The sequence below is a fragment of the Oncorhynchus masou genome, chromosome 25 (assembly GCF_036934945.1).
Source record: "Oncorhynchus masou masou isolate Uvic2021 chromosome 25, UVic_Omas_1.1, whole genome shotgun sequence".
Lineage (NCBI taxonomy): Eukaryota > Metazoa > Chordata > Actinopteri > Salmoniformes > Salmonidae > Oncorhynchus > Oncorhynchus masou.
The window spans coordinates 37587685-37612336 of record NC_088236.1 but is presented as its reverse complement, the minus strand read 5'-3'; the positions used below and the strand labels follow the sequence as shown (position 1 = coordinate 37612336).

The 24652-nt window shown below is 44.1% G+C and overlaps 1 protein-coding gene across 1 annotated transcript in view; it reads right to left on the bottom strand.

The window, feature by feature from the left end:
• The window catches only part of LOC135514266 (voltage-dependent N-type calcium channel subunit alpha-1B-like), a 141951-nt gene that overhangs the window by 38754 nt on the left and 78545 nt on the right, over positions 1–24652 (bottom strand). Inside the window, exons 8-27 of the mRNA XM_064937624.1 lie at positions 21917–22032; positions 20865–20954; positions 20108–20191; positions 18106–18315; positions 17776–17888; positions 17537–17649; positions 17295–17426; positions 13050–13122; positions 12807–12924; positions 12532–12599; positions 11918–12024; positions 11211–11267; positions 10399–10461; positions 8534–8569; positions 6996–7799; positions 6429–6622; positions 6175–6301; positions 4719–4848; positions 2151–2210; positions 1956–2062 (exon numbers count right to left, since the gene is read on the bottom strand). Coding sequence (XP_064793696.1) covers positions 1956–2062; positions 2151–2210; positions 4719–4848; positions 6175–6301; positions 6429–6622; positions 6996–7799; positions 8534–8569; positions 10399–10461; positions 11211–11267; positions 11918–12024; positions 12532–12599; positions 12807–12924; positions 13050–13122; positions 17295–17426; positions 17537–17649; positions 17776–17888; positions 18106–18315; positions 20108–20191; positions 20865–20954; positions 21917–22032 — 2802 coding nt within the window. The remainder of the gene's footprint in view (positions 1–1955; positions 2063–2150; positions 2211–4718; positions 4849–6174; positions 6302–6428; positions 6623–6995; positions 7800–8533; positions 8570–10398; positions 10462–11210; positions 11268–11917; positions 12025–12531; positions 12600–12806; positions 12925–13049; positions 13123–17294; positions 17427–17536; positions 17650–17775; positions 17889–18105; positions 18316–20107; positions 20192–20864; positions 20955–21916; positions 22033–24652) is intronic.

Below are 24652 nucleotides of genomic sequence, written 5' to 3'. Positions count from 1 at the left end.
AGATGGTTGTCATTGACTGTACTAGTCTGTCAGTGACAGACAGTTGAATGCTATTGTGAAAGTGTGAGGAACTGATTCGACTAGAAAAGGAACTCGCCGAATGACAATCTCGGCCATAATGACACTTCTTCGAGGATGACTGGGATGCAAAATGGCTTTCATTTTTTCAAGGCAATGTTCATAAAACTCAGGTTTTGTTTGCCAAAAAGACACTCCTGCCACTTGTTTTGGTGGCACAGGTAAGAGTGTGTTTCCTGTGTACTAGCAGACGTTTCCAACAGACAGAGGACATCTGACAGATGTGGAACTTCTGAAGGGAGATGGAATGGTGACACGTAGTTGTGAGATTCAAGGAAGCAACACCGCACAAACAGTGTGCCGATGACACATCACGGTGGCGGTACGGTTCATTCACAATGAGTCGGTGGATCACATTGACATGACAGGCAGAATGAGGCCCGGGGCATGCAGGGAGAATAATGTCCATCGATCAACATCAACACGCCTGGCTGTCTGTCAGAGTGGCTTGGGGAGAGTGATAGATACTAGAGGCAGTGCTGTAGACAAACAAAGTGGGGATGGAGGGTGGTACCGTATGGTCACTAAGCAGTCACCAATATAGATACCTTGATGACACCATAACAGTTTAAACACACTCTGAGATTCCATGCAGAGATGTAAAGATCTCCTCGGGCTCTAAAGTGGCATTATTTCTTACTACCTTGTATTAGTAGTTGCCACTTAATGAAATGTGTTTGGTGAGTAGGTCCATTTGTAATCAAAACATGAGCTGATATAGAGCAGTAGGATCCTTCTTATCACAGCAACACATGTATTTGTCTAGTGCGGTCCTGGTGAATATGTAGTCACACTGAGGTGATATTGTCCCCTATAGCGGAGGGGAACATGGAACAGGACAGAGGATCTGTGGTCAAGCAGATAAATATGAGAGAAGACAAGTGGACTATGAAAAGATGACGAGAAGAGAGAGAGATGAGTGTGTCCCAGAACAAAACGGGCCTATGGACTGAGCATAGACCCTGTTAGCTCACACAAACAGAGACAGGCAAGATGAGAGAGAAAGAGAAAGAGAGAGAGAGAGAGAGAGAGAGAGAGAGAGAGAGAGAGAGAGAGAGAGAGAGAGAGAGAGAGAGCATTACCCCATGAAGCTCCTTCAAGAGATCCAAGCCACAAGGAAACAGAAAAGGAACTTTGAGTCAACAGCGCACATAACACTTGTGAAAACACACACACACACACACACACACACACACACACACACACACACACACACACACACACACACACACACACACACACACACACACACACACACACACACACACACACACACACACACACACACACACACAGCATGAAATAAAGCATTTTGTGGAGGTTAATTTAACGCAAAATACAATCCTTACTGCAAAACACCTCAACTATAAGCAAATAAACATGACATTATGCATTCCTATTTTCCCATTGTGTTGTTATGGAACTAATGGTAGGTTCTGGCAGCAGCAGCAGCAGCAGCAGCAGCAGCATTACCAGATGTACAGGATAATTACCCTAAACCCACGGAGACTCTCTCTCCTGGACTAAACCCAGTGCTTCACCTGAATTGACATATTCTCATTCTTTCAAATAATCACAACAATTTGCCCAAAAACCCGTCCCAAAGACTGAGCCAATAATGAATACAATATTCCAGCAATAAGAGGTAGCAGACATCATCATTCGGGAGGACATATTATATTGTGGTGATACAAGGAATTTGATTCTGAGGAATTTAACCGATGGGGAATGACAGTTGAATTGCAGCGCATGTAAATTCAAAAGAGAAAAGTATTTCTGGGAAAGTGCAGCTTATCAGTTTCTTCTGTCAAATTTGCCTTGTGCAATTATTTTATTTCATGAAATGATGAACGTTACTAAGAATATATACAACTTACGAAAATGCAAATGCCACCAGTGCGCCACTGACCACAATGAAGTCCAGAATGTTCCAAAGATCTCTGAAGTAAGAACCAGGATGGAGCAGGAGGCCCAGGTCAACCATCTGGACCAATCAGAGAGCAGGGTTAGACGGCTACAGAACACTGAGGTTGGCATGTAATTTAATGACTCGCGCCTATCCAAGCGCTTACCTTAATCACCATCTCAAATGTGAAAACTCCCGTGAAGACGTAGTCCAGATACTTGAGCACCTGAACAGGAGAGAAGTGCAAGAGAAAAACACAGCCAAGAGGCAATGCAACAGTAATTATTCATCTAGCTCATTTCAACAGCTGCCTGATCTTCTCCTCGCTGACGGATATGTCTGGAAGAACTTGGTTGTCACACCTGTTGTTGTTTTTTTTAATGTCTAACTGAGTCAAATCAATTCAAATCTTATTGGTCGTGTACACAGTTATGATGATGTTATCGCAGGTGCAGTGCAACAGTGCAGCAACATCTAGCAATACGACAACAATACACACAAATCCCCAAAATTCTAAGAAAGACATGAAGAAATATCAGAACGAGCAATATCAGAGTCCGGAATATATATATATATATATATATATATATATATATATATATATATATATATATATATATATATATATATATATATATTTTAATTTTACCATTATTTTACTAGGCAAGTCAGTTAAGAACAAATTCTTATTTTCAATGACGGCCTAGGAACAGTGGGTTAACTGCCTGTTCAGGGGCAGAACGACAGATTTTGTACGTTGTCAACTCGGGGGTTTGAACTTGCAACCTTGAGGATTTGAACCACTAGGCTACACTGCCGCCCCGGCATATATATATATATATATGGTGGTATGTATAGACAGTATATGAATAGAAAAGGTGTGTACAGCAGTAGTTTTATAGGATGAGCCTTGACTAGAATACAGTAAAATATATATATATATGAAGTGGGAAAACAGTATGTAAACATTATTATAAACTGGGTGGATCGAGGCCTGAATGCTGATTGGCTGACAGCTGTGGTGTAACAGACTGTATACCACAGGTATGACAAAACATTTATTTTTACTGCTAATTACATTGATAACCAGTTTATAATAGCAATAAGGCACTTCGGGGGTTTGTGATATATGGCCAATTTACCACAGCTAAGGGCTGTGTCCAGGCACTCTGCATTGCATCGTGCGTAAGAAAAGCCCTTAGCCATGGTATATTGGTCATATACCACACCCCCTCGGGCCTTATTGCTTAATTATACAATGGGTGAGTCTAATCCTGGATACTGATTGGTTACCACCGGCTAAATCTATGATGTTGAAATGCCTATTTACTCTGTTCCATCTGACTGCTCAATCCACTGTCTCATCAGCCCAGCCAGGCAATTTATATACAAGATCATCAACACTGTAAAAATCTAGACATCATCTCCCATGTCTTTTAGACGAGCGTTTGGTTTTCAACAGCAGAGTCTACTGGTAATAACCTTGCTGTCTGTCTCTCCAACATTTGCAACATTGTTTCAATATTGAAATTGGATCTCCAGCTGTCCCATGTTAATGAATGTGTCAGGAGTCGGGACAAGACAGACAAGATGGCAGCTTTTCTCAGCCAGTCGAAATCATGAATCATCATAAAAATATGTCAATCATTATTTGAATATATTGGTAACCCGTTGTATAAAAGTGATAATATATTGGCACGGTTTGCCGGCCCGAGACGAACACCCCTGTGACAATAAGTCCTCCAAACACCGGCTTCGAGGACATCATCAATGAATTATAAGTGCTGCATTGGCCATCAGAGACACACCTATGCTTGCTAACGGTTCCATCCACAAGAACGCCATGTTTAGGTTGCTGTCTGAATCCTCTCTTGTATTTATCTCTACACGCACATTGCTTCCCTTTGCTTCCAGCCTAGCACTTGGTTTGGTACTGCGGGGGTTAATATAAGCCTCGCAGTGTCTGCCTGTCCGACCTGTAGGAAACAATGTTTCACTTTTGAAAATTGCCGACAGAAGAAGAAGCAAAAAAGGTCAAACACAAAAATACAGCTAGTGAACTGTCATTCCAGGTTCAATGTTTGACGTGAACTGAGTTAGCTGAATTTGGCTTGGCTAGCAATGGACAAGAAGCCCGCATAGCAACCATTTCGTTTAGAATGGACAACCAGTCCATAAGGACCGGAACGCGTCTGTAGCAACATGACCAAAATAACTAATTACCAGATTTCTGTTCGGGACTATATCTTCTGGTGGATGAATGATATTGACTGGATTGATTTGTCAAAATAATGTTTGAATTAATCAAAATATGGAATTCACTGTTGTTTTAGTATGTTGGTAAGAGTTTTATAAAAGCGATAAGGCACCCGAGGCAGTACTGTACCATGAATACAGTCACAGGTAAATGGGTTGACGGGCCGAACAACAGCACTTACCTGTGACTGTATTCATGGTACAGCACTGCCTCGGGTGCCTTATTGCTTAATTAAAGTGACCAGTGTTCAATCTCTGTTTTTCAAACTCTTGGTCCCAGCTCTAATGCACCTGTACTGTCTCCACCTTCTAGATGCCAGCGGGGTGAACAGGCCGTGGCTCGGTTGGGCCAAGCCAAATTTCTGTTGGAAAGGAGCTGTTGCGCCTTCTTCACCACACTGTCTGTGTGGATGGACCATTTCAGGTTGTGTGTGTCTGGCATGTCTTCCAGTGTGTGTGTGTGCGTGCGTAGACTCACATTGTTGCGCGGAGCGTTGGCCTGGACAGGGTCCTCTGCAGCCAATGCAATGCTACTCATGGATATCACTACCAGGATACACATCTCAAAGTACCGCAGGCTGACAATATAATGACACAGACGCCGCACCCTGGAGAGAGAGAGAAAGAGAGAGAGAGAGAGAGGAAGAAAGAGAGAGAGAGAGAGTAGAGAGAGAAAGAGAGAGGAAAGAAGAGAGAGAGAGAGAGAGAGAGAGAGAGAGAGAAAGAGAGAGGAAGAGAGAGAGAGAGAGAGAGAGAGAGAGAGAGAGTAGAGAGAAAGAGAGAGAGAGGAAGAAAGAGAGAGAGAGAGAGTGAGAGAGAGAGAGAAAGAGAGAGGAAGAAAGAGAGAGAGAGAGTAGAGAGAAAGAGAGAAAGAGAGAGAGAGAGAGATCATATAGTCCATACACAGCTCACCTGAGAGGCTAATGTGGACACTGTTCCTAGTAATGGCTGGCTGCATATAGACTGCCTATAACATTGGCTGGCTGGCTGCATATAGACTGCCTATAACATTGGCTGGCTGGCTGCATATAGACTGCCTATAACATTGGCTGGCTGGCTGCATATAGACTGCCTATAACATTGGCTGGCTGGCTGCATATAGACTGCTTATAACATTGGCTGGCTGGCTGGCTGCATATAGACGGGCTATAACATTGGCTGGCTGGCTGCATATAGACTGCCTATAACATTGGCTGGCTGCATATAGACTGCTTATAACATTGGCTGGCTGGCTGCATATAGACTGCCTATAACATTGGCTGGCTGGCTGCATATAGACTGCCTATAACATTGGCTGGCTGGCTGCATATAGACTGCTTATAACATTGGCTGGCTGGCTGCATATAGATGGGCTATAACATTGGCTGGCTGGCTGCATATAGATGGGTTATAACATTGGCTGGCTGGCTGCATATAGACTGCTTATAACATTGGCTGGCTGCATATAGACTGGCTATATCATTGGCTGGCTGGCTGCATATAGATGGGCTATAACATTGGCTGGCTGGCTGGCTGGCTGGCTGCATATAGACGGGCTATAACATTGGCTGGCTGGCTGCATATAGATGGGCTATAACATTGGCTGGCTGCATATAGATGGGCTATAACATTGGCTGGCTGGCTGCATATAGATGGGTTATAACATTGGCTGGCTGGCTGCTGCTGCTTTTGTTTTCTATTAATTGATTGTAGGTTTAGGCAAGGTTTACAAGTCATCTACAAAGATGAATATTTGACTGAGTGTGTGGACTTAAAGGAAAGTTCTTTAGTGTAACATTTTAACAGCTTCGCTAAAGGAGTTAAAAGTGGGGCCAGATGACAATGTCAACATGCAGGGACTTGCTACATGGAAGGCAGAGTGTTTGTGGCGTGAATGGTGTGAGTTGTGTAGCACAGAGCAGTGTTGTGTAGAGCTGTCCACACGGGCCACTCACACGTTGGTCTGGCCAAAAACAAACATGGAGCTGTAAGGCAGGATGGGTCTGGGTCCACTCTGAGTCCGCTCCTCCAGGGTCTTCTTCTCCTCGTTCATAGGCATGGTTTCACAGTCTATACTGTTCACTGGGACACAGACACAAAGGTTTACATACACCTCAGCAACACAAGACACTGAAGTAACAGTATTAGAGGGAAAATAGGTTTGCGCTACTGACTGGGGATAAGGGTTAGTGTTAAGGTTGATACTGACTGGGTATAAGGGTGGTCTCCCCGGGTGGGGGGGTGATGGTGACAGGGGGGATGTTGACGGCCGTCTGTCCAGTCCGTCTGACGTTCCTCTGGTTGTCTGAGTCTTCAGGTCCCTCTGTGCCCCACCTCTGATCTCCAGGGTCCTGCTGGGGGCTGATGGCCAGGGAGTCGCCCTCAGACTCCACATATCTGTCCCTGGGAAACAGATACAATTAACATAGATTTTTTATTTTACCTTTATTTAACTAGGCAAGTCAGTTAAGAACAAATTCTTATTTTCAATGACGGCCTAGGAACAGTGGGTTAACTGCCTGTTCAGGGGCAGAACGACAGATTTGTACCTTGTCAGCTCTGGGATTTGAACTTGCAACCTTTCGGTTACTAGTCCAACGCTCTAACTAGGCTACCCTGCCGCCCCTCTGGTATGAGGTAGACACATCGACTCCTCTAAAATAATGTTGTGTGATATGCTTTCATCAGTACAAAATGATGTATACTATAGATTTGCAGTCGTGTAAAAAATAATCTGAGAAGTAACAGAGACAGCCAGGGACAGAGCCAGTCTTACCTGTGGCCCCTTCCCTTCTCTCTCTCACTGTGGTCCTCTCCCTCCAGTGTGGACTGGCCCCTTGAGCCATGGGTCTTGTGTCTCCTCCTCTCCCCATTGGCTCCGTTCTCTCCCCTGGAGCACCTCTCTCCCGAGCGGCCATCTTTGTGGCGTGACCTGCGCTCGCCCTTGCCTCCGCTGTTGACAGTGCCGTTGCCCTCTCTGGCCTGTTTGTGGGAGTGGTGGTGGCGGTGCTCTCTCTCCCCCGTCCCCCCTCCTCCTCCTCCTCCTCCCTCGTCCACTAAGGTCTGGTGGTGGTGCCTCTTGCCCCCCTCTCGGCTGCGCGACCGCTCACTCTTCCCCTCCTTCCCCCGGGTGCCTTCTGGGTCCTTGCTACGACTGTGGTGGACATGGTGCCTACCCTCTTTGCCTGGATCGCCATTCTCATTGGCCTCGTCGATGGGCCTCTCCCTGTCCCGGTGGCGGTGGTGCCTGCGTGGCTGGGGGCCGGCCGGGTCCTCAGGGGTATCCGTCTCCTCAGGGGTCCGGGGCTTGTGTTGGCCCATAGGGCCGGGGCCGTCATGGGGTTCCACCACCAGGGGCCGGTCCAGGTGGGTCTTCATGTCAGGGCGGATGTGCAGGGCGGAGGACATACGAAGCCTCTCCTCAGGGTCCAGCTCGCTGTACAGGGCCTCACTGCTGGCCCGCAGGTTGTGTCTCCTCAGCTGAGTGGTTCGCTGCTCCCACACTGACATCATCTTCAGAGACTTCTGCTGCTCCTTACTGCAGGTGGACAGACAGGGCAGTTCACCTTTATCAGGGTACATTGAACCTGTCTTTTACTGCGCGATTGATATGTATTTCATGTATTTGAAAATAATCATTCTAGAATACATCACACGTCATAACAGATAAACCCTTGCATGCTGAATGACATACAGTATGGAGGTGCAATGGAGGTTAATTCACAGAAAAACAGTCCCTCTCCATTACCACATGTAAAAAGAGAGACTATATGGACAGGCCAAGCATGCTTCAGTTGACTTGCCCTGTCAATGTCTGTAGAGCACTTTGAAATGGTTGAACACATGCATTGTAAATCAGTAGTCTACCGATGCCATATAGACCACCCTTATACAGATACATCCAATGTGGCTTCCTCCACTGTGTAGAAAGCAGAATTAACTTTCATAGGGTACAACGGCATGAAAACGACTACCATGTCTACTCGTGCTAGCATTGTGGGAATGTTAAACCCCAGGGCTCCAATCTCCCCTCCGCTACTTACCCTCCATGTAGTACACTGAGAACAGAGTGAGCTCTAAACTGAGGTATCTGGTTAGGGGTGAATGGAGAGCTGGCAGGGGATTAATTGAGTGAATTTACAGTGTAGTGTACGGTACACTACAAGGAGGGAATGATCAAGCTCATGTAGGGCAAAGTAAAGAAGCAAGACAAGATGTTTATTCCATCCTGTAAACGTGAGGATGATGGTCATCACCAGGAAGTTATGTTATACAAATAGATTGTCATGGACATCGTACAGTAAGTTAGTTTACCTCAAGTAGTGATGGACTGGGGAGCAGACATAACTCCTACAACACATGAAGGAGCACATTGAAACACACCAGGGACAGACTAAGAGGCATTAACAGGCTAGGAGACATTGGAAACAAAGACACAGGGGAAAACAAAGAGCTTAGAAAGACTGACAGAGGAGAAACACGGGGCGACAACATAACACAGACACCAAAGGACTTACTTCACTGGGAGTAGAACTGAAAATAAAGAAGACAAATGAACGGCACTACAGAAAGTAGACTTAGTACTTGACTATATCTTAAACAATCCTACCCCCAAGTTACCTTCCTTCCAATCCTTACCTTCTAGTAATGAGAAAAACGAGTCCCTAATATAAAAGAGGGACATGGCACTTTGCCAAACAAAGGGCTTCTGGCGTTACAGGCAGGGTGTGTGTGTGCGCGCTTGTGTTTTGCCTCTCCAGCTGCCTGGCTGTAGCATCTGGTCGTAAGGTACATGGTGGCCTTTACAGAGCTGCTCAAATGGAACTTCTGACTCACTGAGTGCCAGCGACAGAGAGCGTCTCGCAGTCTGCTTGATACGGCACGAGCCTGCTGTCAACCCAGCCCAACCCAACCCACACAACCCAGCCCAGCTCAACCCAGCCAGCCCAGCCCAATCTAACCCAGTCGAGCCAGCCCAGCAGCACAACACAACTGTTCTGTCTGCGGCTAAGGAACCCTGAACTGTTCACTGGACGTGCTACCTGTCCCAGACCTGCTGTTTTCAACTCCCAAGAGACAGCAGGAGCGGTAGAGAAACTCTGAATGATCGGCTATGAAAAGCCAACTGACATTTACTCCTGAGGTGCTGACCTGTTGCACCCTCGACATCCACTGTGATTATTATTATTTGACCCTGCTGGTCATCTATGAACGTTTGAACATCTTGGCCATGTTCTGTTATAATCTCCACCCGGCACAGCCAGAAGAGGACTGGCCACCCCTCATAGCCTGGTTCCTCTCTAGGTTTCTTCCTAAATTCTGGCCTTTCTGGGGAGTTTTTCCTAGCCACCGTGCTTCTACACCTGCATTGCTTGCTGTTTGGGGTTTTAGGCTGGGTTTCTGTACAGCACTTTGAGATATCAGCTGATGTAAGAAGGGCTTTACTTATCGTAAGAGAAGGGGTGTTAACCCCGGTGTCCTGGCTAAATTTCCAATCCGGCCCTCAAACCATCACGGTCACCTAATAATCCCCAGTTTACAATTGGCTCATTCATCCCCCTACTCTCCCCTGTAACTATTCCCCAGGTCGCTGCTGTAAATGAGAACATGTTCTCAGTCAACTTACCTGGTAAAAAATAACGGATAAATGAATAAATACATTTGATTTGAAAACCGCCCCAGTATACTCTGTCTGCTCTGACCACCGTTGAGTACACGGACACAGTACAGCGATGAGAGAGAGGGAGATCATCTCAGTCTGAGATGAAGAGGTACAAATAGGAGGGCTGTAAAGTCATTCTTTAGAGAGGGAGGACATGAGGTGAGTTCAGTCACTAACAACAAGTGCAGATGTACAGTATCAATCACAGCGAACGTACATACAAAACGAGCATACCAATCTCATAATACCTGTTATGGAAAAAAGGCTGCCACATTCATCTGCTACAATTCAACACGGAGGGAAACTCACAATGGTATGGCTCAATGCTCAGGAGAAACAGCTGGGAGTCAAAGGGGAGACGGAGGGGAGGGGAGGTGAGGTAGCCGGGTGGTGCAGGGTGTTTGCCCTCTGGCACAAACAATAGAAGAATTGTGGCACTGTACATACAGTATAGGACCCAAGCTAGGGAGGAGGAGGAGGGTGATGAGGTAAAGTGTAACGGAGAGTAAACACTCACAGTGAATTAACGCTGCAGACGGACGAGCTGCTAGAGAGTGCACCTTGACTTTGCTTTACAAAACTGCACATGCAAAAAAAAACAAAAGACAGGGGGAGGGAGAACAAAAGAGGGGGGAGAGGTCAGGGTCAGAAGGAGGACAGGGCACCCGCTGTCCAGCCATCCGCCTGTCTGTCCCTGACTCTCCCACTGCACGTCAACTCAACGGGAGTCTCAGTTTGAGACCAACAGAATGAGTTAACAAAGGAACGAGAGGAGCAGCTTTGAGACTTTCAACCTCCAAGACAAATAGCGAAAAGAGTCCTATTTCGCATTGCAGAGACCAATTTATAGGGGCCATATTTCAAGTCCAATTATACATTACATGTATATTTCCTTGGAGGAAATGCGGAGGAAGAAATTCCCAAAGCCGATATTAATAAGAAGATTCAACAAACCAATGGCTACATTACATTTTTTTAAATAACAAGATAAAACAGTGCTTTGAAACATTTAAGACAAAACATTTAAAACAATGACAGAATCACATATCCTGCTACCATCGACTATGAATACACTAATTACAGGTGTTATACAGTACATACTGGTGAATGGCAATACAAGGATACGGTGCCCATACAATGACTGAAATGTGACTATCTATTTCTTTTTCGCTCAATTTACATTTCAGGTTAAGTGCCTGTCATTCCAAGAGAGATTAGTGGTAAGGGTTCCAACAAAGGCATACACCAGAGGTTCCCCTGTCACCAGAACCATGTGTCTGAATGTACAGCGTTGCATGCACAATCTGGGCTCACTGTTGAGGAAATTACCTTGCTGGCATTGCCCTCTCCGCTCCATGTTGGCCTGTGTACAGGATGCTGTGTAGCCTATGTGGGGTGGGAGCCAGAGTATTAAGGTGTCTCTGACCCTAGTCAAGGTCTTAGCAGGCATTAAGCCTTTTATCAACTGCTTCTCAACACACTTACAACGTTGAGCCCTTCAGTGACTCAGAGAGAACACATGATCTATCAAAACAACAGACATTGGGAACAGAAGGGTTAAATCCTATGTAACTCCTCAGAAGAGCACAATCAACTGAAAAAAATGGCTGTCCAGACAGAATAACACAACATAAAGCCACAAACAACAGATACAATCCCATGTAGACACACTTCAATATAAAAGAGCATCTCTCAGGAGTGGGAGACAGTGTGGTGTGTCTGGGAGGCAGGGCTGTGGGAGAGGTGTGAGGGAGGGAGGTTTGATCTGTGGGAAGGGGTGTGAGGGAGGGAGGTTTGATCTGTGAGAGGGGGTGTGATGGAGGTTTGATCTGTGAAAGGGGGTGTGAGGGAGGGGGAGAGGATCTGTGGGAGGGGGTGGGAGGGAGGTTTGATCTGTGAAAGGGGGTGTGAGGGAGGGAAGTTTGATCTGAGGGAGGGTGTTTGAGGGAAGTTTGATCTGTGGGAGAGGTATGAGAGAGGGAGAGCAAGGGGGGTAGCAAGGGGGAAACTGTATCAAACGCTTGATCATGACTTACGCTGTGATGGAGATGTTTGCGGCCGACATGGGGCTGACCTCCTTGACCTCCTTGGCCTTCTGGAGGGCCATCTTCTTAGTGATGGCCACCTCCTGCTCTTCCTCATCCTGAGGAGCACAAACACAGTGAGGAACAGAGACCACTCAGGGGTGGGTAGGTGGGCCATCAATGGTTCCATGATGATAAGCCCTGCCACAAGCCCAAAAAAAGGCCTTCACCTCTCTCTGGTGTGGCCGCAAAGATTTAAGCCTCTTCCCCATAGGTGTATTATTATGAATGGTCGCAAATCCTACAACCAGTTGGGAGGTTCAATACCTTGAGTTATTGACCAGGACAAACATCCGTCATCCCAGAACGGCCCCATGCGACAGGGTTAAGGAACCAATAAAGCAAGGCACTATATATCCTAATAGGAATATTCACTGTCATATTCAACAAACATAAATACGGGAATGAAATTCATGGCATTTGATCAGACAGCTGACTTTCGTGACGGATCATCAGTGGAACACGTCTCTCTGTCTCTCTAACCAGGGTTCTCAGGGACTCCAGGGAGGGGAGGTTCCAGTCACAGAACACAGAGGCTGCAAGCCCTACTGCAGTATGTACTCTACCTTAGTGAGCTCCTGTGCGTTTGCAAGGTTGTCAACAGCGATGGCCAAGAAGACATTGAGGAGAGTGTCTGATCAGTGAGGGGTCAGGAAAGTTCAAACGGTTAATGAGTCAATCAATATTTACATTGGATCTTATACAGTGTGGATATATATATATATATTTGTATAGCTTACAAATCAACGCTAAATCATGATACTATCACAGAGCTCTGAAGTCATGATGCTTGACAGTTAATCAGGTTAATCAATGCAGGTCGATCATCCAGAGAGGATACAGTTTCCAAACAGGGTGAGAACTATGAAGTAGATGGAGGAGAACATTCCCCGGCGCACGCCCCCCTGGGACTCTATCCCATGATACATCACCGCATTCCAGTCCTCTCCTGTCAGAATCTGGGAGACACACAAACACATTGTTACATGGATTTCGCTAATGGTATTACAGTAGTTATAGTATGAAATAATTTCAAAAGGAAGACAAAAATCCAACTTCATTTAGCTTCTTTTGTGAACTTCACCTGGAAAACTGTGAGAATGGCTGCTGGAAAGGTGTCAAAGTTGGTTGTTGGCGTCTCCTCGTCAAAATTAAACCTGCAGGAAGAAACACAGAACACAGGTTAGAACACAGGTTAGAACACAGGTTAGAACATGCTCTCTCTCTCTCTCTCCCTACCTGCACAAAATGTTGGTTCAGGCCAATGAGGATGGAGCTCTCCCTTCTACTTTGGACGAAGCGTTCATTACAGTTATACATAAGAAGGGCAAAGATCCAGAAGAGGTAAGGGTCATACAGACCAATATCTCTCCTTAATACAGACCAAAAGATTTTAGCAAAAACTCTGGCTAACAGGCTTAGCACTTTAATTGGCAAATTGGTCCATTCGGATCAGACAGGCTTTATCCCTAACAGAAACTCATTCTTCAATCTCAGGCGCCTCTTCAATATTATGTATTCTCAGAGGTTACCCAACGTGGACCTTGCCGTCATATCTCTTGACGCCGAAAAGGCCTTTGACCAAGTTGAGTGGCCCTATCTATTCAAGGTCCTACAGAAATGTAATATTGGAGATGAGTTCATAAATTGGATCCAGCTTTTATATAGGAACCCCTGTGCCAGAATACTCACTAACCAATCATTGTCGCCCCGATTTAACTTTAACAGGGGGACAAGGCGGGGTTGTGCGCTGTCGCCTATGCTCTTCGCCCTAATTATCAAACACCTCGCTCAGACGATTAGATCTCATGCAGCAATACACGGCCATAATACTAAAGATACTCTAAATAAGATTTCCCTATACGCAGATGACATCCTCCTCTATGTAACAGAACCCCAGGCTAGTATCCCAGCTATTCTTGATGTGATCAATTTGTTTGGTACCTTCTCGGGATACAGAATAAATTGGAACAAGTGTGAATTAATGCCCATACGGTCGCAAAACACCTCCTGGCTAGAACATCTCCCATCTCCCATTCAGAAAAATGTACCTACCTAGGAATTGTAGTTACCAAACAATACTCCTATTATTTAAAGAGAATTTCCCCTCTCTGATACAAAAACCCAAAGCAAACATACTATTTTGGAGAACTCTCCCAATTTCTCTGCTCGGAAGAATTAATGCCATTAAAATGGTCTTCCTCCCACAACTGCTCTACCTATATCAGAACGTCCCAGTATTCATACCTAAATCCTTTCATAAACAACTGGACTCAATTATCAATCCTTTCATCTGGGATTATAAAACACACAGGTAAAAAACACCTCTGTAAATCCAAGATGGACGGATTGTCTCTCCCAAATGTTCTATTTTATTACTAGGCCGCTAACCTCCGCGTTGTTACGTTTCTGCTGGATGACGCACTTCCGGCATCCAGCTGGCTTACTATGGAGCGTGAGGAGTGTCACCCCTTCTCTATTGGCGCTGTGATTTTGTCGCCTGTCAATCTGGAGATGTCACTTTATTGTAACAATCCTATTATACATAGCACAGTCCGAATCTGGAAGCAAATTAAAGTCCACGTTGAGCTTAGACCAATGTCATTCATGCTCCCTGTCGCCAGGAATCCCTCCTTTGCCCCTTCTAACCCTGATAACACCTTTGAGCGATGGGGAGAGCTGGGGATAAGTACCATAGGGGATTTATATATAGAAGGGACCTTTGCTTCCTTTGAGTTGCTGAGGGAAACTTATAATCTTTCCAGAAGTAATTTTTTCAGATACCTACAAATTAGAGACTACGTTAGAAAACACCTCCCAACATTTGGGAATGCTAAACCATGTTTGACGGATGCATAAAAATATGCCCCACCTCATATAAACTAATATCGCGTCTATATGATGCTTTTCAATCTGTTAGCACACCTTCTACAGATGCCATCAAGGCAAAATGGGAGGAAGAACTAGGGACTGACATTTCTGTGGCAGACTGGGAAGAGAGCTTGGAGTATATCCACACATGCTCCATTAATTCCAGACATCGTCTCATACAATTCAAGGTATTACACAGATTACACTATTCCAAAACTAAACTGCATAGGATATTTCCTGATACATCCCCTACATGTGATAAATGTCAGGCTGCGCAGGGTACACTACTCCACTGCTTTGCCCTATGCTCTAGCTTGCATGGTTATTGGTGTGGAATTTTTGGGATCCTCTCTGAAGTTTTGGAGACTTCAATAGATCCAGACCCGCTTCTGATAATCCTGGGGGTATCTGAGTCCCTAAACGGATGAACCAACCCCCCAAAACAACTAATCTCGTACGGTCTCATTTCGGCAACAAAACTCATCTTGTTGTTTTGGAAAAGGAGGGAAGCGCCCTCTACCAAATTATGGCTCAGTGAATTGGCAAACACTGTACACTTAGAAAGAATTAGATATATTCTGAAAAATAAATGATCAACATTTGATCAAATCTGGCAGCCTTTCCTCTCCTACTTGGACGAGTCGGCGCTGTGAATTTGTACTTATTAACGCACTCTCAATTGTAATATTTTAATCTACCTTTGGGCAGTTATGGGCTTATGTCGTGTTTTGTAATATTTGTTTTGCACCCAAGGCTCTGGGTCTTGTTGTTCCTGAATGCTATTTTATGTTTAGATAAGAATTGTATACCTGTCTTGTATACCTATACACCATTCTTGTGTGTGTTTAATAAAACATATTTGAAACAGAACACAGGTTAGAACACAGGTTAGAACACAGGTTAGAACACAGGTTAGAACACAGGTTAGAACACAGGTTCACACTCTAGATTGTATAATCCCTCATCACCATGGAAATTGAGAAGATGAGAAGAACCCCACTTAGTCCTAGTTTATTATTGTGTTGCTCCAGCACAATAGGCATAGTACATCTTGCCACTGTCAGAGCCCTAACAGCTCGGCTGGCTCCCGTAAACCTCTCCGTCAAGGCTGATTTCACAACAACTTGTGCTAATCTTGATATTCTGTATTGCTCTGTAAGAATCTACAGGGACCTCATTACACCTTCCAACAATGAGAACCATGCAGAAAGCAAACAAAGTGTGTCCTCTCTCTGCTTCCTGAAATCCTTTGGTGCATAGACGGATATTCATTAGTACAGCTCTCATTAGTTCCCCAACTAGAGAAAAGACAATGCAGGTCTGCAGAAAACCCTCCACTCTACTGTGAGGTAAAATAATGTGTGTCTGTACAAACGAATCATCATAAAATACAACAGATCAATACAATATTACACAATAGATAAAACAAGTGACTTACTGTATAGTGTTCATCTAATATTGTATATATCCCACTAAATGTGTTTCTTTTATTTTGACTAGGACAGGCATGATGTTGAATATGAATTCTATTCAAAGAGTGCATACTGAATAATGATCCATGCACCTGGATGGGACACCTCAGCTCAAGTGGATTTGGCTAGCATACATTTCCTGGTCCGCTTGAAGTGGGCAGGCTTTGGCTGGATCTGGCTGGGTGAAGCAGCTTGACAACCACTAGTCCTTAATCTATCTCTGACTAAGCACTGCACTGGAAGGGCCTGAACACACATCCTTACTGAACACTGCACTGAAAGACCATGAACAACACAGAGATCCTGCTTCCATTATGTCAGGGAGTGATTGTACTGTAGTTCATACTCCCAGGCTGGGCATTTCAAGGCCTGCCAAGTGTCATTTCTCTTTGGATCAACTGCATGCATCTATTGTTCGTAATGTCCTCTCTGCCTGCCACTTGCGCATTTAGATCACATGACTGGAGTGCTTCTGCATTTATCGGGATTATTAACTACACAGAGACCTTCTACTCTGTGGAGCAACACAGAGACCATCTAGTCCATTGAACTACACAGAGACCATCTAGTCCATTGAACTACACAGAGACCATCTACTCCATTGAACTACACAGATGCCATCTACTCCATTGAACAACACAGAGGCCTACTCAGTTGAACAACACAGAGGCCACCTGCTCCATTGAACAACACCGAGACCATCTACTCTGTTTCTGAGTGGGCTCAATAATTCAAAGAGTGGGGGGATGAAAACCTTGCCTTTCATTACTGTTACTCTCTCCTCTCCATACTACTAGAGCAACAACGTACTGTAGTAAAAACAACGCACATCTATATTGTATCACAAGCTAAATGGTAATGCTAACAACAATGGACCTGGCTAATGTTGAGTATCACCATGGGTAATCTGGACCCATGAATAATACTGTACAGTGTGTGTACTGGACAGGAACGGTTACTGTGAGAGGCAATAAGGGTGGACTCACAGTCCCCCAAAGAGCTGCATGCCCAGTAGGGCGAACACCACGATGAAGAGGAAGAGGAGGAACAGCAGGCTGATGATGGACTTCATGGAGTTGAGTAGAGAGACCACCAGGTTCCTCAGAGAGTTCCAGTACCTACAGCAGAGGGATGAAGAGGAGGAATGAGGAGGTGATAGTGGTATACCATCGAGTCATGTACAGGTGATCATGTCGTGTTTTGGATCAGGGTGTAACGGATCGCTCACTTAGTGACTTTGAAAATCCTGAGCAGACGGAGAGCTCTCAGGACGCTGATGCCGAAGGAGGCCCCAGGTTTCACAACTGCCCAGATCACCTCAAAAATACTGCCTATAATCACCTGGGAGGAGAGTACATTGAATTACAAACAAATGTGCGTTCTCTCTAATGTAATGCAATGCAATGTCATTCTCTACTATAAAACATTTCAGAAGCGCAGGTTTGATTGGATCGCTGTCTCACTTACTCCGAAGTCAAAACAGTTGAAAGACGAATGGAAGTAGCTCATGGGTCCTAGTCCATACATTTTCATGGACATCTCAGTCAGAAACAAGCCCAGGAATACAAACTCTGCCAAATCTGCAAGGGAGATGGAATAACACACAGATCAATTCACTCAAATATGACCGCCCTGATGTCTGACGTGAAGGCACTGTTTCAATACAACTAACACACTGTAGATGGATTCATTGTACAAACAGCAAATAAATAGAACGATACGTCCTGTTGGCGATGGTAGGAAAACAAATGGTACAGCATTCCCTCCCACGCAGGTCGGGTGTTGGGCAGGACTTACACAGTGCATATGTGAGCCACTCAGGCTGGTCGTAATGGACGATGGCCACACACAGTGTGTTGAGGCCCACCAGACACAGCACTGTCCAGTAGAAGCTCTGAGCCTTGACCAGGTGTCTGATGGTGAAGCGGAGCCGCTTCTCTTTCCTCCGGAAGTAGGAGGCACTGCCGTTCTTGCTACTCTTCAGGCTGGCCCGGGCGAACGGAGACCCTGGAGGAACAGTGGTGGGAACAGCACACAAACTGGAGATAAAGTCACACGGTCATCAATTCTGTATGACTCAATGAAATCACTTTGATGTCACTTCATGACCTGAACGTTTTCACTTGGTGGGGACCGCCTCGAAACGTCATTAGACTCAATGAGCGGAAAGATTCAAAATCACAGCTAATAAACCCCAGAAATATGCACTATGGCTCAATCAAACCACAGCATAGCAGGCCAAACACAGCAACAAGTTATGTGAAGTAGAGGGCATTTGTAATATGACCATAAGCAGATTTGCCGTTACATTTCTCTTTAATAATGCTGCATCATATTGTTCAGTATCTTCTCAGTGTCCTGGCTAGTTCATCCATAGAGAACTCTGTGCACTGCCCTCCTCCCTTCTCCCCTGCCTCCACCTCCCAGCCCCTGGACCATAATAAACCATCTGTAACTTAAATTAAACACAAATTTGAGGCTGGACCAAAAAAAGAAAAGTGAAAAATGGTTCTATTAGCATCTCGTTAGTGGCGAGGGAGGAGAGGGAGAATCATCATTTCCTGGGCTATTTTCATCTCCAAATGTATCTCGGGTGTGGAGCCTCATAAACTGAGCACCAAGTCCCCTCTCTCTTTTTCGCTTTCTCCCTCCATCTCCCTCTCCTTCTCCCTGTCATATATATTTTTTTGTATGGGATTCTAATACTGAACCAGACCACCCACTCCCCTTTAATTACTGTACAGTGATGCAGATCTAATTGAGGAGTATTAATAATCACTTATTCAGGGGGACTGAGGAGTTCAAACACATAGTTAGCTATCTGAAAAAAAAGCAGGGAACAGTTGGAGATTCTTTTATTATTACTTTATAATTGTTTAAATAAGAGTCTATTGCAATGCTTCTGTCATTAGTCATTCTTAAAGGGCAGTTGTCTAACAGAATAGATAAAACCAGGAATTCTTAATGTCACATACTGGGAAGTATAGAAATTTGAGTTACTTATTGCATTATGAAGGCTAGTATTTAACCCAAATTGATACACATTGTAGGAAGTAGGCCCAATACCACCACCATCTAATCAAAAGACAAACAAAATGATTCGATATGCAACATCATTCAATTGAAGCACAGTCTAAGAAAAAGATTGTTCCAGGCTGCATTTGAGACAGAATTTGGTGACATGAGACAGCTAGTAGAGGTATATAAATGTAAATCATTTATTAAGGTGTCTTTAATAGAAAGAATGTGTCGAAAAACAAATGTAGACATTATGAGAGCTTGGGACTATAAGGTTCTAGCTGCATTTTAGTCAAATGTAGTTATTGACTGAGCCCTGTTCTTTCCATGACCTCTGTATGTAGTACTTTAAATATCCCCAATTCATGTTGCCAAGCTCAAAAGAATACACGATAAAAATTGATGACACCATTCAAACCAATTAAGTTTCGGAATGTTAAAGCTAATTATCTCAGAATCATCTTTTGGGCAGGTACAACCTTATAGTCCCAAGCTCTCCATTAATACATGCATTTCTAGAACTTCTAAAATAGTTTTTCTTCTTTTGGGCAGGTACAACCTTATAGTCCCAAGCTCTCCATTAATACATGCATTTCTAGAACTTCTAAAATAGTTTTACAATGGTGGGGGTGCCAAGATGGCCAGGACGGTGGCTTCAAAACAGTGCCCTGCATCAGTCATCTAGTGTATAGAAATCCTTGGATAGAACAGAATACAGCAGTGAGCAGTGTGAAAGCTAACACGTTGATCAAGAGGTCCGAGTCACGGGCGTTGGCCTTACCAACAGATGAGATGTCAGTGAAGTGGTCCTCGCCCTCCTCAGCATTGATCAGGTCATTCTTACTCTTCTTTGCCCTTTTCAACACTGAACACACATCAGAACAATACTTTAGGGTTAGTACCACACCAGATTTCCTTTTGAAAAGTATCTTAGTGTAGTTTGTTCAAGGGAGATAATGTATACACAGTATGTGTGTTTGATGGATATGACATCCGCTCTCAGGGCATTACTACAGGACTTCCATCAGGCAACGTACTTCCTTTTGAAAAAGCAGCACACAACTTGAGCCCTTCACATCTATGATAGCTTGTGAAACACTGTTACTCCAAGCATCTCAGGGGAGGCCTCTCAGGTGTTGTTAGCTCAACAGACCATTCAAACTCGACTGGCAACACAGTTCCCTCAAACACACTCTCCCAGCCAGGCTCTCTCTGAACTGTGGCCCTGTGCACTTCTCTCCCATTGTAATACAATTTACATGTGGCCCCAACACCCATAATTACTGTGGGTTCACACTTGGGCATTGATTATTTCTGTGTTGTGCTTGATAACAGCAACAGCACACAATATTTAGCACAGAGAAGGTGTGTGGCATCAGCCCAAAGCCTCACACATCTACAGCCACAGCCAGAGAGGAGACTGGGCAAACACAGGGAGACGACACTCGGATAAAGCTCATAACCATGGCACTGAGTTTCCCCTGATCAGATCAGGTGGTCTGACTTGACCAACTCAGGGCCCTGGTTATACTCCTGACCTGGGTTATTGTGTTTCCTTTTGTACCACGCTCCATCCAGAGGGGACTTTTCTTCAGCGTGCTTGTCCTCCTCCGCCAGCATCACTTCCTCTGAAACAAATACACAGGTGTCAGCCACACACACCATATAATGAACACATACACACACACAGTGGTGTAAAGTCCTTAAGTAAAAATACTTTGAAGTACTACAAGTTGTTTTTTGGGGTTATCTGTACTTTACTTTTTATATTTTTGACAACCTTTACTTCACTACATTCCTTAAGAAAATATTGTACTTTTTGCTCAATACATTTTCACTGACACCCAACATCACTTATTACATTTTGAATGCCTACTGCCTCTGATCTGTCGGACTCAATAAACACAAATGCATCTTTGGTAAATAATGTCTGAGTGATGGAGTGTTCCATTGGCTATCTGTACATTTTTAAAACAAGACAATTGTGCCATCTGCTTTGCTTAATATTAGGAATTTGAAATGATTTATACTTTTACTCGTGATACTTAAGTTTATTTTTGCAATTACATTTACTTATGATACTTAAGTACCGTATATTTAGAACCAAATACTTTTAGACTTTTACTCAAGAAGTTTTTTACTGGGTGACTTTCACTTTTACTTGAGTAACTTTCTATGAAGTTATCCATATTTTTACTTAAGTATGACAATTGTATACTTTTTTCACCAATGTGCGTTCGCACGCAAGCACACACACACACACACACACACACACACACACACACACACACACACACACACACACACACACACACACTCCTAACCGTCAGCATACTTAATATTGCATATCATAAAGCCCTGAGACTAATGCTATGTCAGCACAATGTAATATATATATATATATATATATATATATATATATATAAAAGAGTGTGTGTGGCAGATTACTGCATATAATATCAAATCATGTTTGCCTATAACTAAAACTTTAGCAAAAACTTGAGCAATATTGAAGTAAACTTTAAGAATTAAAGTAAAGGGGTATTAGGTCTTAAAATGAAAAAGGAGAGGGAGTAGAGGGCATTCTGACCTGCCTTGCATATCCACTCCAGGTATCCAGTCAACTCCCTCTCGATCTGCTGCTGCCTGCGAAGCTTCAGAAACTCCTGCCTCTTCTCCACACGCTCACGCTCCTTGGCAAACTCCCTGCAGGTACACACACACACATACTTATCGGACAAGCATGGGAGCACAAACACAGTATTAGCTACATGTCAGAGCCTGGAACACTCATATGCTGACAGCAGTCTGCCTCCCAGCTGTGGACTTGGCTGTGGGTGAAGCTTTTTGGAGAGTATTACAAGTCTTTGCTTCCTCTACATTAAGAATGAAAACTTCAGACACAAAATAAGCTTTAAAAAAGAATGAATTTGCTATAAAAAAAAATGTTTAAGTATATATTGGCAATACAGTCAGTGGTGTGTGCAAACATCAGATCTCTATAGTTACACCAGGAAGCAATCATATTTCTGACACTATCTTGGAGCAACATGCAACCCAGGTTCGCCTGCAGAAAGACAATTGGGAAATCAAATGAGTGTCATTCATTTTAATCAGTGCTTGTTTCTAATGCACTGACATCATCAAACAGTCACTGGAAAAAAGCCGAAAGGAGCATGTGATGATTTTTGTAACCACATAAACCACCATCTGTTATCTAGCCAATTAAAGAGGCCCATTTCCGTTCTTCTTTCCCATGAGTAACCTGGAAATAGATAGGCCTACTGCTGATTGGGTAAAGGTTGGAATGAATTACCAAGACAAAGTGGGGGAGGTCTTACTCATTAAACAAGTTTTTCACAATTTTTTTAAACCTACATTTGCGATTTAATTTGGTTTTGAGAAACTTACCAGCACAGCACAGCTGATAGGGGAAAACGCTCGAGTCACACTAAATGAAATATAACGTTGCAGATAAAGTTCATAATTATACAATTTCATGTGTACAACATCTAAAGACCTGCATCACTATACTGAGAGTTTTGCCGTTTTTAAAAGGACATATTTGGGTGTTTTTGGAGCCTTTGTTCATGTTTCTCCGGTGCCCCCATAGCGCAGAATGAGCAATGAGGAAGTCTACTGCGGGTGGGATACGTTTCCCAAAACAAGTGAAATCCCTAAAAAGGTGTAATAGAGATTTCATTCTATAATAGTGAACCAATCCTTTAACTGCATTGTGAAGTCACAAACACAACACAACAGTCTGGATTGAGTCGTTGAGACTGAGGCTTTTATTTATCTTCCTCCTTCCACCCACATCTTCCATGTGTGTGTGGTACTAGCTGTTTAAGACCTGTTAACGAGAGAGGGAGTGACGGATGGGAGGGAGGGAGAGAGAGAGGAAGGGAGAGAGGAGGAGAGAGAGAGAGATACAGAAAATGAGAGAGAGCAAAAGAGAGAGACAGGGAGAGAGAGAAAAATAAACCGACAGAGAAAGACAGAAAGAGAGAGAGGCAGATGGAGAGAAATGAGGGATCCCCTCCCTGAACAGTCCGCCCTCACAGCTCACTTGGTGAGAGTCAGGCAGTGATTGGTGTCTCTCCCACGCAGGGCAGAGGGAAGCTCCTTCCTGCATTGCAGTGGCTGTGTGTGTTTGTGCGTGTGTTTGTTTGTGTTTGGGAGGGCTGTGAGGGGGTGGTGTTAGCCAGGAATCCCAGCCCTGCCTGCTGCAGTTCCACAGCAGCCCCTCAGGCGGGGGAGTCAGTCGCTCCTCAGCTCGCCACAAAGGCGCTTTATTGGCATGGGAAACGTGTTTACATTGCCAAAGCAAGTGAAATAAACAAAAGTGAGAAGAAACAAAACAACATAAATAAAAAAAACATTTGAATTTAACAGTAGATATTGCACTCAAAAAGATAGACATTTCAAGTGTTATATTATCAGCTATGTACATGTGCAAATAGTTGTCGTAGGAATAGAAGGGGATGTAGGGGAAGATAAATAAACAGATAAATATTGGTGGTATTTACAATGTTGTTTGTTCTCCACTGGTTGCCCTTTTCTCATGGCAACGGGCTGTGACTGCACACTGCAGTACTTTGCCTAACAAATACAGGAGTTTATCAATGTTTGATTTGTTTTCAAATTATTTGTGGGTCTGTTTGATCTGTGGGATATATGCATCTCTAATGTGGTCGTACATTTGGCAAGAGGTTAGGAAGTGCAGCTCAATTTCCACCTCATTTTGTGGGCAGTGGGCACATAGCCTGTCTTTCTATGGGGGCCTGTCTTAATAGCAAGGCTATGCTCACAGAGTCTGTACATAGTCAAGGATTTGCCACTGTGTACTCTCTGTTTAGGGCCAGATAGCATTCCAATTTGCTTTGTTTTTTGGTTTAATCTTTCCAGTGATACAAATGGTTATCTTTTTGCTATCTCATCATTTGGTTGGGTCTAATTGTGAACCGGCTGGCTGAGGGAACTCTTTCTAGGTTCATCTTTCTGTAGGCGAGGGCCTTGTGGTGAAATGTGTGGGCATTCCTTCCTTTAAGGTGGTTTAGGTGGCTCTTTTTCTGGATCTGGATTACTAGAGGGTATAGTCCTAATTCGGCTCTGCATGCATTGTTTGGGGTTTTGCACTGTACACACAGTATATATTTGCAGAATTCTGCATGAAGTGTCTCAATGGCTGTTTTTTGAATTCTTGGTTGGTGAGCGGACCCCAGACCCCACAACCATAGAAGTATTTTTAGCCAGATCCTAATTGGGATGTCGAGTTGAATGTTTCTTTTGATGGCGTAGAAGACCCATATTGCCTTGTCTCTTA